A 13403-nucleotide genomic window follows, 5' to 3' on the forward strand; every position below is an offset into this window, starting at 1 on the left:
ACTCAGAATCCTCGTGTTCTCGCGAGAAGATTCTGTAGGGACTGAGCCCCGGATGACTGCCGGAAGTTATAGACGACTCCGGGTCATCACGGGGTCAACCGACATTGTTGGTATAAAATACTCGACTGCGCATGCGCGAAGGGACGTATTCAGTGCTTAAAGCACCGCCTCTGGCGGTCATTCAGGACTCATAGAACCGTAGTTACATACGTAACTATCGATTAAATTTATTGATGAAATTGTCGATATATTTAGTCTTAGTTTTACTCATCATAGCTTAGTTTTCATTTAGTTTTCGTCAGTGAAAACAGGTAGTCGACGAACATTCTTCGTCTTGGTTTTAGCCGAGGAAAACAACACTGCCAAACACACGGTGGCAGGAGGCCTGATACCAACATCTTTCTCCCCACCTGTTCTTTAACACATGGTGGCAGGAGGCCTGATACAACATCTTTCTCCCCACCTGTTCTTTAACACATGGTGGCAGGAGGCCTGATGCCAACATCTTTCTCCCCACCTGTTCTTTAACACATGGTGGCAGGAGGCCTGATACCAACATCTTTCTCCCCACCTGTTCTTTAACACATGGTGGCAGGAGGCCTGATACCAACATCTTTCTCCCCACCTGTTCTTTGATCTCCTTCATCTTCTCCGCTTTCTTCAGCTTGATGGAATACTCCTGGACCTCCTTGAGGTTCATGTCTGTGCTCAGCCTGACTAGGAAACGCAAGCCTACGCACGCACGCACGTATACACACACACACACACACACACACACACACACACACACACACACACACACACACACACACACACACACACACACACACACACACACACACCCCGTCAGTTAGCATTGTTCAGAGCATTAGTTAAAGGACCACTTCACCACTTTTAAACCTATACTCGGTGAGTCGTAACATTCATAAAATAGGTCCTCACTAATAATCATGAAAAAATTGCGCAATTTTTTTCTACTCGGTCTGTGTCTCATAGGAGGGCTGTGGGCAGTTCAGAAACCGTCTTCCAGTGACATCATCGATGGGGAATACAAGCCAATAGAAACTGCAGGCTTTCTAGTCCTGAAAAGTTGCAATGCGAAAATGGAAGCCATCGTTCTCACGGTAATGAAAATCTAAACATTTTTGTAAAATAAACATCTTGTTTAAAAAAATAATCTGCCTAATGATTTCTAAACTGAGACACAGACTGAGTAGAAAAAAATCGTGCCATTTAATCATGATTATTAGTGAGGACCTATTATATGAAGATAGGTTGGAAAGTGGTGAAGTGGTCCTTTAAGAGTACCGTCCATGCGAGAGTAAAAAATAAAAAATGATGAATTACCAAAAGTAGGAATTTAAAACAAACGTGGTGCACGGTCCACCAAACTTTTATATTGGCTCAACAATAAACAAACTTTCGTTGGCACACACCAATTAATTCTTTATTGGTGTCTGTCAATAAAACAAATACTTTGTCCTCTATTATTTCGGATGTGCGATTTGTTTTTAAATTCCTACTTTTGATAATGTATACTGGATTTTGGGTCTAGCGCTCCACTGAGAAAACCCATTGCATGAAAACCTCTTTTCCTTATTTAATCCATTCTGGGCAGGAACCCCTTTTGGTGTTAGCATTATGTTATGCTTTAGCTATTGAAAAATAGCAGATCTACAAGCTCATAGCGCGCCACTCGGTGGCGCGCTATGAGCTTGTAGGTCTGCTATTTTTGAAAAATCGAAGAACGACTGACATAGAAACATAGCTTTTTCAGAAAACTGTCATTTTCAAAACAGACATTTTTAGAATCTGATCTCAGGTCAAAATGGGTTTAATAGATTAATAATTACATTCCACATTTTCCGGGAACTTGCAGTGGATGTCTCGGTACGTCTCCAAGGACTTCTGGTAGTTCCCTGTGAACAGGAAACAGGAAAAACCACGTTCAGGGTACAAGGTTCAAGGTTCTTTATTATTTGTCTCCCGAGGAAGACATTTGTCTTAGACAAAAGGCCCTTATGTCCATGTCGCCGCAGAGCAGCGCCAAATACATCTTTCTTGCAACATCAAAGAAAAAGAAAGCAGAAGAAGGAGAAAACAAAGAAGAGGTGGGGGGATAGGGGGGGGATGCATAAAGGGGGGGGGGGGGGGGGTAAGAGGACAACACATCACGTTTCTGGGGGTGGGTGGGGTGGGGGCATGGTGTAGCTCGTTCAACGTGCTGCTAATCAGTGGTGGATTTTAGCTCTTTTTGACAGGGGGGGGCGGGGGCATTCGAGCATGGGGCTAAATAAATACTAGCCTGGATCCAGCCCAAAGATCCCGCCCACTCTCTGAGTGGACTGCATCTCTTGATAGATAATTGAGAGATGCATCAGCTGATTATGATTATGACCTGATTATCAGACTGTAGCTTTCTTGAAGCTTCAAGAAAGCTACAGTCTGATAATCAGGCTAGCTAAATACAGGATCTACTGAATGTGAAGGAGGCCTACTGGGGGGAAGCCACACTGTGTGTCGTAGGCTGAATATGCCAGTTTGACACATTCAGTAGATCTCGTGATCTTTTGTGGCCAAATGTAATTTCTTGGGGTCTAGTAGGACTATAAGTAAAGAATAAAAAAAAGAAATCGCCATAATATTTTGTAAAATAAATACATATTTAGCCCCATGCTCGAATGCCCCCGCCCCCCTGTCAAAAAGAGCTAAAATCCCTAAAACGAAAGAAAGAAGCAAATGAACACTCATCTTTTACTTTCTCTAATAACAACCTAAAACATGAACCTTGGTTGAAAAAAACTAAAGGTGTCCTTTAAGTAAAGTACTTAAGCAAAAATACTTTACGTTACTTTTCCCCCATTGCTGCTAATTCACTCTACATGAAACCAGCTACAGCAAGTGAGTCTGTTTCTGTCGATGAGCGACGACAATAGAAAATAGCACTTAAAATGTAATTAGGAAGGCCAGGGTGATTATTAGTAAAAGAATGTACTCATAATTACCACTTCTCCTGTAACAGCTGGCCACCATTAGTTGCCACTTCACTTGGTTTGGTCTGAAACAGTGAAGAAAGTGAGAATATGTTATAGGTCAAACAGCACAAAGCCAACAAACACACAACAAACACACTGAGCCAAACACACGCAGCGGTTGGCGTGCACAGACATTTAGAGGGGCAGGTGCTCAAGTGAAAAAAGGGCACCTTGTGCAGCGCGTGGAACCGGCCGGTTGCCTTAATTAATAGTGTGAGATTTATAGATTTTGAGGCATAAATAATATATTAGAAGCTTTGTTTTAATCAATAATTGATCAATGTCACCATGGTCCACATGGAAGAATTTATTTTCCTTTTCTTTTCAAAAGGGCACATTGCTGTCCCTCTATAAACGTCAAAAATAGCAGATGGAGTGACTTTTTAGGGCTAAAGTGGACAAACAGATTTTTCATGCTATATTGAATAATTAAGCTGGGGACCCACTGGGACAGCCTCAAGGACCCCCTGGGAGTCCACAGGCCCCACGTTGACCCTGTGGTTGCCAGGTTGGTACTTACTGGATGAGCGTGGCTCTCTCAAAGTACTGAATGGCCTTCTCACAGAACTGGGTGTCAATGTAATACGCTCCCAGCCATTCTATCACATCAATGTTGGAGGGGAAATATCTGAAAGACTGGAGACACAGACACAGACACAGACACACACAGTTTTGCATTGTTCAGAGCATAAGAGAGTATCGTCCATGCGAGAGGTTTCCTATCAAACAACAGTTGAATTACCAAAAGTGGGAATAAAAAAAAATAATCCACATCCAAAATGTCAAAGAACTCACATTTCAAACTTTCTTTATTGGCACACAACAATAAACAAACTTCCGTTGGCGCACACCAATAAACAAACTTTGTTTGTTGGTGTCTGTCAATAACAAAAAGCGAGTACTTTCTAAGTTTCAATGTGCTACCTATTTGTCTCCCCCTCATTTCCTGTCAAATGTATCAGTGGCGCGTATCTACAATAAGGCGAGGACAGGCGTCCCGCCGTCCGCCTGTCCAAATCCATTTTCTGCCTGCAGGCCAAAATGTCCATACAATGACAAAAAAAATCACACCCGTGTGAACCGAGTGGTGCAACTCCCCTCCTCTCTCTTTGAAAACCTTTAGTGCTACGATTGTGCGCGGCGGGGGAGACGACAATTAACCCATTCTGAACGGGCACCCATTTTGGTGTCAGCATCATGTCGTGCTTTAGCTATTTAAAAATAGCAGATCTACAAGCTCATATCGCGCCACCGAGTGGCGCGATACGAGCTTGTAGGTCTGCTATTTTTGAAAAATCGAAGAACGACTGACATTTTTGGAATCTGATCTCGGGTCAGAATGGGTTCGTCAGACCAGTGTGTGTCCCAGTGGAAACCTCGTATGAATCTGATCTCAGGTCAGAATGGGTTAACACATCTTGCCTGCCCAAAAAATGTAATTCCTGGAAACGCCACTGAAATGTATACGCTACCTCATAGTAGTACTGGAAGGCCTGGGACTTGTCCCCCTCTCTTACCTCATAGTAGTACTGGAAGGCCTGGGACTTGTCCCCCTCTCTTACCTCATAGTAGTACTGGAAGGCCTGGGACTTGTCCCCCTCTCCGTCGTACAGCTCTGCCAGCTTGGCGAGGACGTGGGGGTCCGTGGGGGTGACGCTGATGAGCTGCATCAGCCACTCCATGGCCTGCTGCGGGTCCTCCATCAGCTCATAGCTGGAACACACCGCGGCGGTCAAGGACAACAACAACGGGCGCCGTGCGTATACCAGTCATAGACGAGTAACTATAATAAGGGCGACCGGGCATCGGCCGTATAGCTAGCTGCTCCCACACGGTGGAATGCCCCCCCATATCTTGCAAGTATGATCGAACCCTACAAACCCTCGCGCGCACTCAGGGAAGCTGGAAGTACCCTCACTAAAAAACGCCGGGACAACGCTCCACACGTCCCAAACTCTTCTCCCTTCTGGCTCCAAAACTGTGGAATGCACTTCCCACTGCAGTCAGAACTGCAGCATCACTCCCAATCTTCCGCCGTAGTCTGAAAACCCACCTTTTCAGACTCCATCATGGCCCATAGCACTTACCCCACCCCCTTAGATAGCATTTCTGTAGACTTGGATAGCATTTGATACAGACTTATAGCATGTTATGTAGACAGCACTATAATTGCATTGTATGTAGTCATAGCACGTCATAGTACATATGTATAGCATAGTAGTATATATGTATAGTTTATATGTATAGCTTCATTATATAGATATTCCACTGTTACTTTCTTAGCTTACGCATGTTTCTTGATAAATGTTTTTATGTGATCTATGCCCATGCTTTTTTTGTTCTTGCTTAATGTAAGTCGCTCTGGATTAAGAGCGTCTGCTAAATGCCTAAATTGTAAATTGTTTACAATTGTAAATTGTAAATGCAGTGTTGTTTTCGTCGACTAAAACTAAGAGGAAAAATGTTCGTTGACTACCTTTTTTTCACTGAGGAAAACTAAATGGAAACTAAATTAAAACGAAGCTACGGTGACTAAAGCTGAGACTAAATATACTGACAATTTCGTCAACAAATAAAAACTAGAATAAAATGTTAGGAAGGGACTAGTGGACAAGAGATCCAGTATTCTATTATTTATTTTATGAATTAAAGTAGCAGATCGAAGCAACTCGCTTTGAGCTTTAACTACTTTAGCTATTTTCGAATTTTAATCCTGAAAAGTAACAGTATTTATTGGACATATGAGGAACCGAAAAAGACTATATAAATCCAAGTAGTCAAGTAGTCAGCACACACGTCGCACACACACACACACACACACACACACACACACACACACACGCACCATCAGTAGGATACAGGTGTGCCAGCTGAAACATGACCTGTGCGCTGTTCCTGAGGATGGCGTGGAGCTTCAGGAAGCAGCTCAGAGCCTCTTCCAGACGACTCAGCTTCTTATAGGTCAGGCCTGGGGGAGAGGGGGCGGGACAAACAATCTGTCAATCAACTGTCTGTGTGTGGACAGTGTTTTCTACACTCTTGCTTTTAATTGATCTTTTACGTTTTTTTTGTTATTCATGTCATGTCCTCACTGTATTGCATTACTGCTCATGTTTTTAATGTTTTATGCCTTGCTTTTCTTTTCTTTCTTTTCTCCATTGCTCTGTAAAGCACTTTGAGCTGCATTCCATGCCATGAAAGGTGCTATACAAATAAAGGTTTATTATTATTAACTTGTCTCAGACACAAACTACTGACCTAAGTTGTACAGGGCCTCTGTGTGCAGGAGGAGTCACTGACCTAAGTTGTACAGGGCCTCTGTGTGCAGGAGGAGTCACTGACCTAAGTTGTACAGGGCCTCTGTGTGCAGGAGGAGGAGTCACTGACCTAAGTTGTACAGGGCCTCTGTGTGCAGGAGGAGGAGTCACTGACCTAAGTTGTACAGGGCCTCTGTGTGCAGGAGGAGGAGTCACTGACCTAAGTTGTACAGGGCCTCTGTGTGCAGGAGGAGGAGTCACTGACCTAAGTTGTACAGGGCCTCTGTGTGCAGGAGGAGTCACTGACCTAAGTTGTACAGGGCCTCTGTGTGCAGGAAGAGTCACTGACCTAAGTTGTACAGGGCCTCTGTGTGCAGGAGGAGTCACTGACCTAAGTTGTACAGGGCCTCTGTGTGCAGGAGGAGGAGTCACTGACCTAAGTTGTACAGGGCCTCTGTGTGCAGGAGGAGTCACTGACCTAAGTTGTACAGGGCCTCTGTGTGCAGGAGGAGGAGTCACTGACCTAAGTTGTACAGGGCCTCTGTGTGCAGGAGGAGTCACTGACCTAAGTTGTACAGGGCCTCTGTGTACAGGAGGAGTCACTGACCTAAGTTGTACAGGGCCTCTGTGTGCAGGAGGAGGAGTCACTGACCTAAGTTGTACAGGGCCTCTGTGTGCAGGAGGAGGAGTCACTGACCTAAGTTGTACAGGGCCTCTGTGTGCAGGAGGAGGAGTCACTGACCTAAGTTGTACAGGGCCTCTGTGTGCAGGAGGAGGAGTCACTGACCTAAGTTGTACAGGGCCTCTGTGTGCAGGAGGAGTCACTGACCTAAATTGTACAGGGCCTCTGTGTGCAGGAGGAGGAGTCACTGACCTAAGTTGTACAGGGCCTCTGTGTGCAGGAGGAGGAGTCACTGACCTAAGTTGTACAGGGCCTCTGTGTGCAGGAGGAGGAGTCACTGACCTAAGTTGTACAGGGCCTCTGTGTGCAGGAGGAGTTACTGACCAAAATTGTACAGGGCCTCTGTGTGCAGGAGGAGTCACTGACCTAAGTTGTACAGGGCCTCTGTGTGCAGGAGGAAGAGTCACTGACCTAAGTTGTACAGGGCCTCTGTGTGCAGGAGGAGTCACTGACCAAAATTGTACAGGGCCTCTGTGTGCAGGAGGAGTCACTGACCTAAGTTGTACAGGGCCTCTGTGTGCAGGAGGAGTCACTGACCTAAGTTGTACAGGGCCTCGGTGCACGAGGAGTCGTTCCTCAGCGCCTCCTTGTAGAACTCGGCAGCCTTGTCGTACTCCTGCTTGACGAACACCGTGTTGCCTTTGTTGATGAGCGCCACCGGGTTGTAGCGGTCCGCGCTCATGGCTAGGTCAGCGTAGCGCTCCGCTTGCTCGTAGTCTTTCTCCTGTAAGGGGGGGGGGGGGGGGGGTTTAAGTTTAAGTTTTGTTGTATTCAAGATCTGATTTTAGGCATGTTTAAGCTTCCAGGAAAATCCGTGTTGAGGTTCTTAATCCACTGTTTTTCATTAAAACGTCTTTGTCCTATACTGTCCAGTTGGGATTGTGTTGAAGTCCAGCACCTTTTAGGGCTTCAATGCCGTGAGCCATGAAATGTTGAACCAACCTTGTGGTTGTCTTTTTTGCATTGTTAATATTGTATCTGTGTTGTCCCAGCCTTGTAGCTATTGTTTTACCCGTTTCTCCGACATATTGTAAACCACATTTTTCACATGTCATTAAATAAATGCAGTTGCTGGTTCTGGCTGTTATTTGTTGTTTAATCTCCAACACGCGTTTTGTAGTTCTATTTTTGACTAATTGTTTAGGTCGGGAGGGGGTCGGGGGTAGGGAGGGAGGGGGTTGGAGGGAGATAGGGGGAGGGAATGTATCTATGTCAGAGGTTCTCAAACATTTTCATGTCAAGGACCCCCAAAAAAATATGTATTTGGCCACTGACCCCCATCTGAAAATATGTTGTTCCAGGGACCTCCTCCCAGAAGCAAAGATTTTAGTTAAAACGTTCACTCTGAAAGAATATATACCGGTATGCAAAGATTTGTGCCACATTTTTACGATTTTTCAAAAATAGCAGACCTACAAGCTCGTAGCACGGCACTCGGTGCAGCGCTATGAGCTTGTAGATCTGCTATTTTTCAATAGCTAAAGCGTAACATAATGCTTCAAACACCAAAAGGGGTTCCCGCCCAAAATGGGTTAAAATCTTACAAATAAAATTATTTGATAAAATTATGGTAAAATAGTGGTTCTAGTGGTTTTTTGTAGTGTGGTTTTTTTGTAGTTTTCTATAAATGTTTATCCCATGATTTTGCAACCCATTTTTTTCACCCAGTGTCAATTGTTTAATCCTGGGTGCTACACTTCCTCTGACAACCTAGGCTGAGCAACGGACTGACCTCATTCTTCCTTCTATGCATGAGGAGTCCAAAGAAACCACTTCATTTCACCTGACAGGTGGGAGTTTCCCTGGTTGGACGTAGCGCGTGGAAGGGACACGTTATTCCAACCAGTTCCTTTCCCCTCCATCAGGCTGGCCAGGGAGAGGCAGTATAGAGACCAGGATGGAAAAAGTGTTTCTTAAATTGGGGTCTGGGGAGGTGGATCGAATCTAGGGGGTCCCCAACTACATGTATTGGTCGACAAGCATGATCGACATGCATGCCCAAAATTGGGACACCAAGTCGACGTGGTTAAAATTAACGAACTCCCCGGGTCCCCTAGGGTAGGTACCCTCACAAAAATCACATGCAGTAATCCTGGTCTCTAAACTGCCTCCCCCTGGCCAGCCGGGGCGCCTGATGGAGGGGAAAGGAACTGGTTGGAATAACGTGTTCCTTCCACGCGCTACGTCCAACCAGGGAAACTCCCCCCTGTCAGGTGTAAAGGAGCAACTTGGACACTCAGGCATGAAGGAAGCATGAGTTCAAGTCCGTTGCTCTCCCCATGTCCCCCATATATGGGGACTAGGTTGGCGGAGGGTATGTAGAGCCCAGGATCACATTAGATAATTGACACAAGGGTGAAATACGGGTTACAAAATCGTGAGATAAAAATTAAAGAAATAAAATAAAAATAAATAACGAACAAACTGGGCGGGAGCATACCAGGAAATAGAGGAAGGCGAGGTTGGTGGCGGCGGCGCTCTTCACTCGGCTGTCTTTCTTTTCAAATGTCTTCAGTGTATCAACAGCCTGTACAGTAGAGAGAGAACACAGAGATATTATAGTGTATCAACAGCCTGTACAGTAGAGAGAGAACACAGATATATTATAGTGTATCAACAGCCTGTACAGTAGAGAGTACAGTAGAGAGAGAACACAGAGATATTAGAGCAACACACAGCACGTTGACACTCGACCCAAAACCGTGCAACACAAACAATACAAACAATACAAGACACTCACAAAACAATGAAACAAGCACACGTACCTCAACCTTTAGCCATGCAGATGGAAATGCAGGTGTGCGTGTGTGTGTGTGTGTGTGGGGGGGGGGGGGGGGACAAGGCAAAACAAGACATAATGTAGGGAGTGAGTATAGAGCTTACAGACAGTCAGTAAGATGCACAGCAGACATGCTAGCAACAGCAATGCAGCAAACTGTCATACAAGGAACCAGGGCTGTGATTATTCTTTCCACGATTATTTTTTATTTTCAATCAAATAATGGAGAAGCACTTTGCTTTTGGTTCCACTGCAGAGTTATGGGGGTCCGTGGGCTGACTTAACTGACCTGGTTGAAGTCCCTCTGTCTCAGGTAGGTGATAGCTTTGTTGATCTCCAGGTCATTGGCCAACTCTACGTAGTGAGAGCTCTTCACCATGTCCACACACCTAAAAAAAAATACATTTACATTCATTACCGTCCTCATAAAGTACAGCGAAGTGCAAATTGCAGACAATATTGGAGCTGATCGATTATCTTTGAGCTCTACTCTCCTGATTGGATAAAGTTTGTATCCCAACCTGAAAATGCAGTATCATTTTCAAGAAGCGGATATAGCGTGTCTAAAAAAAAATTGGCAATTGATAAATTGTAAATTATTAAATTTCTGTCTGGAAGAAACCACAACCAACTCATAATTTTCAGAAAATTAAAAATATAAATTTTCAGGAAATGAAGAAAATCTTATATTTTTAAAACAAAGCAATACTGCCTCCTCAAAGTTGGTATTGTGACTTTATATATTGTCAATTACTTGCATGAGAGGGGGAGGAGAGGTGGAGTTACCTGCTTTAGCAGACAGTTTGAGGGTCCAATGGAGTTAAGAGGTTTTGTCCAAAGCACTTTTTAACCCATTTTGGGCGGGAACCCCTTTTGGTGTTCTAAACATTGTTATAATTTAGCTATTGAAAAATAGTGTGTTCAGTGTTTCAGTTTTTAACTCAAATCTTTGCTTCTGGAGAGGTCCCTGGAACAACATATTTTCAGATGGGGGGGGGTCGGCGGCATATTACATATATAATTTTTGGGGTCCTTGACATGAAATATTGTCAAGGACAATTATAACGACTGATATAGAAACATGAGGTTTTTCAGAAAAAATACATTTTAAAAAATACATTTTTTAAATTTCGATGTCAGGCCTAAATGGGTTAATACTTCTCATCGGTTCCAAATGTTTCTAACCAACACACAGATGTAAAGAGTGTTAGAGTTAGCTGAATAACTGGTTTCCTCCCGACAGCGACAAAATCCGCCATTTTTCACGTCAATTGATATCGAACAAATCACAAAACTGTGCTTAACGATTATTTGATTAATCAGAAAAGTAAATCGATGGAATAATCTTCTTATTTTTTTTACAAAAATGATTGATGATTAATTTCATCCCTAGCCCATTCTGACCGGGCACCCATTTTGGTGTCGGCGTCATGTTATGAGTGGCGCGATATGAGCTTGTAGATCTGCTATTTTTGAAACATCGAAGAGCGACTGACATTTTTAGAATCTGATCTCAGGTCAGAATGGGTTCATCAGACCAGTGTGTGTCCGGCGGAAACCTCGTATGAATCTGATCTCAGGTCAGAATGGGCTAGTCATATAAATAAAAGAAAACACAAACCAGTCGAATCCAGCCGCAAAGGAGCTCTCTATGGCGGGGGCGATGAGCTTGGCAGAGGTCATGATGTACTTCTCGGCCAGGGCTGTCCTGGGAGTCAAACAACACAGAAGGGTGGGATGAGGAAAGCTGGTATATCAGCTAATCTCTTAGTTACGCCAAACATTGCATTTATGTGTTGTTTTCCAAAATACATAACAATAATAATGGATTTTATTTATAACGCACTTTATATTCGTCAGAATCTCAAAGTGCTACAGCAAATGAATAAAAGCAGAAGAAACAACACACCATTAAAAACATCTAAAAGAACAGGAACATTTAAAACACAAGGGCAAGGCTATAAAAATGCTTTGGTAAAAAGGAAAGTTTTTAGTCCTCTCTTAAAAGTGTCGACCGACTGTGGGGCTCTCAGGTGGGCGGGGAGAACGCTCCACAGTTCGGGGGCGACCGAGCAGAAGGCCCGGTCACCCATGCACATATGAACTTGTACTACTGTAATGTGTTTGTGTTCAATCTGGGTGCCGGGGTTTCAACTGATGGCAGGTACAGTAGCATTGGGTTTTGAGGAGAAGGAGAAAATGTCCCGCACACTGATGACAACGTTTCGACCCCTTATGGGTCTTCGTCCATACCTGACGAAGACCCATAAGGGGTCGAAAGATTAAAAAATAATTCCTGTGGGAGCTACACAATAGTGTGCGGACATTTTTCTATTTTTCTCATTCTCCTGTACGCACTCTTTGTTCAGCACCTGAACGCTTTTTAGAGATGTGCGTATACTTTCCTTTGAATTCCGTATTATTGTATATTAATGTATATATTATATTAATGTATATAATATTGTATTTTGCTCACCGCTCTCTCTCCATCTGATGAAGCTTGTCATTCTTAATAGCCTCGATCACCATGTTTGCTCGGGTGTCGTCCTGAAAAGAGACGAACACACAAAGAGAGAAAAGCATGTTGAGTCAACCAGCCGCTTCGACAGTGATTGATTGATTGATTGATTGAAATATGTATTAACAGTTTGTTTAACATCTTGTTTACAAGAGGGTCCACCTTGTTCAATTCATCAAAACATTTAGAGACGTACAAATAGACACTTCTATATAGCCAAAGAACAGAACAGGAATTCATCATAAATGAGGTAAAAAGGGAAAAGAAACATACAGTATACAGTGAGGGGGATTCCGATTTTACGGGGGCCAGTTTCGAATTGCAGCCGTCCGTAGGTGCCCTTTAAGAGCGGTTTTGAAGGAGTCGAGGAGTTTCACTAATGTTTCAACCAAATACCTTGATAGCGATATTGTGACGATAATGTTGGGTTGAGTGCTGACGAGATTTGGGGCTGGTTTTCAATGACAGCGGAGTGTCTATTCTGTGATTTAGGCGCGCACGGCTGGTGTTTTTAACTGTTCAGCGAGAGTGTGTTTTGGATGAGCATTTTAGAAGAGCTCCTTTTTTCAATTTTTTCCCTTTAAATCTGCGTTCCATAACATGTTTTCTAAATACATATTTGTATTTCGTGGCGCCCGTTGGCCTAGCGGTCCAGGCGCATCATGCCACATATAGGCTCTGGCCTGACAGCGCGTTGCGTGTTCGACTTCGAGTCCCGTTCATGACGACCTTTTGCTGTGTGTTCACCTCCCCCCGTCTCTCTCTCTCTCTCTCTCTCTCTCTCCCCCTCTTTCCTATCATTCTTCACTTGTATCTATCAATAAAGGCAGAAAAGCCAAATACAAATCTAAAAAAAAAGAAAAAACATTTTGTATGGCACAGTATGTTGATACAATACAACTAACACAACTGCATTTGTTGGAGTTGAACTCCCTGCTATGGATAATTATATATCCTGTGGTGACACCTACTGGTTGAAAAGAGGTGTTGCATCAAAGTCAAACCACAACGTATCCTCTGCTCAAACAAGCTCTTCCTTATTTCTCAACAGTAGACATTGTAGGTCATACAGCCCGGGGGCCACATGCGGCCCTCACCTTCACTTAATGCAGCCCTCAGGTTAATATTAGAA

The 13403-nt window shown here is 43.8% G+C and overlaps 1 protein-coding gene across 2 annotated transcripts in view; it reads right to left on the reverse strand.

Annotated features, from left to right (window-relative positions):
* The window catches only part of ift88 (intraflagellar transport 88 homolog), a 43514-nt gene that overhangs the window by 21039 nt on the left and 9072 nt on the right, over window positions 1–13403 (reverse strand). For both annotated transcript variants that reach the window (XM_083776589.1, XM_083776590.1), the window contains 11 exons: window positions 12230–12300; window positions 11375–11461; window positions 10043–10142; window positions 9415–9501; window positions 7512–7698; window positions 5895–6003; window positions 4598–4748; window positions 3556–3671; window positions 3006–3058; window positions 1854–1919; window positions 626–732 (listed from right to left, as the gene is read on the reverse strand). In XM_083776589.1, coding sequence (XP_083632715.1) covers window positions 626–732; window positions 1854–1919; window positions 3006–3058; window positions 3556–3671; window positions 4598–4748; window positions 5895–6003; window positions 7512–7698; window positions 9415–9501; window positions 10043–10142; window positions 11375–11461; window positions 12230–12300 — 1134 coding nt within the window. The remainder of the gene's footprint in view (window positions 1–625; window positions 733–1853; window positions 1920–3005; window positions 3059–3555; window positions 3672–4597; window positions 4749–5894; window positions 6004–7511; window positions 7699–9414; window positions 9502–10042; window positions 10143–11374; window positions 11462–12229; window positions 12301–13403) is intronic.

Source organism: Protomyctophum parallelum (assembly GCF_964188405.1).
Source record: "Protomyctophum parallelum genome assembly, chromosome: 11".
Classification (NCBI taxonomy): Eukaryota; Metazoa; Chordata; class Actinopteri; order Myctophiformes; family Myctophidae; genus Protomyctophum; species Protomyctophum parallelum.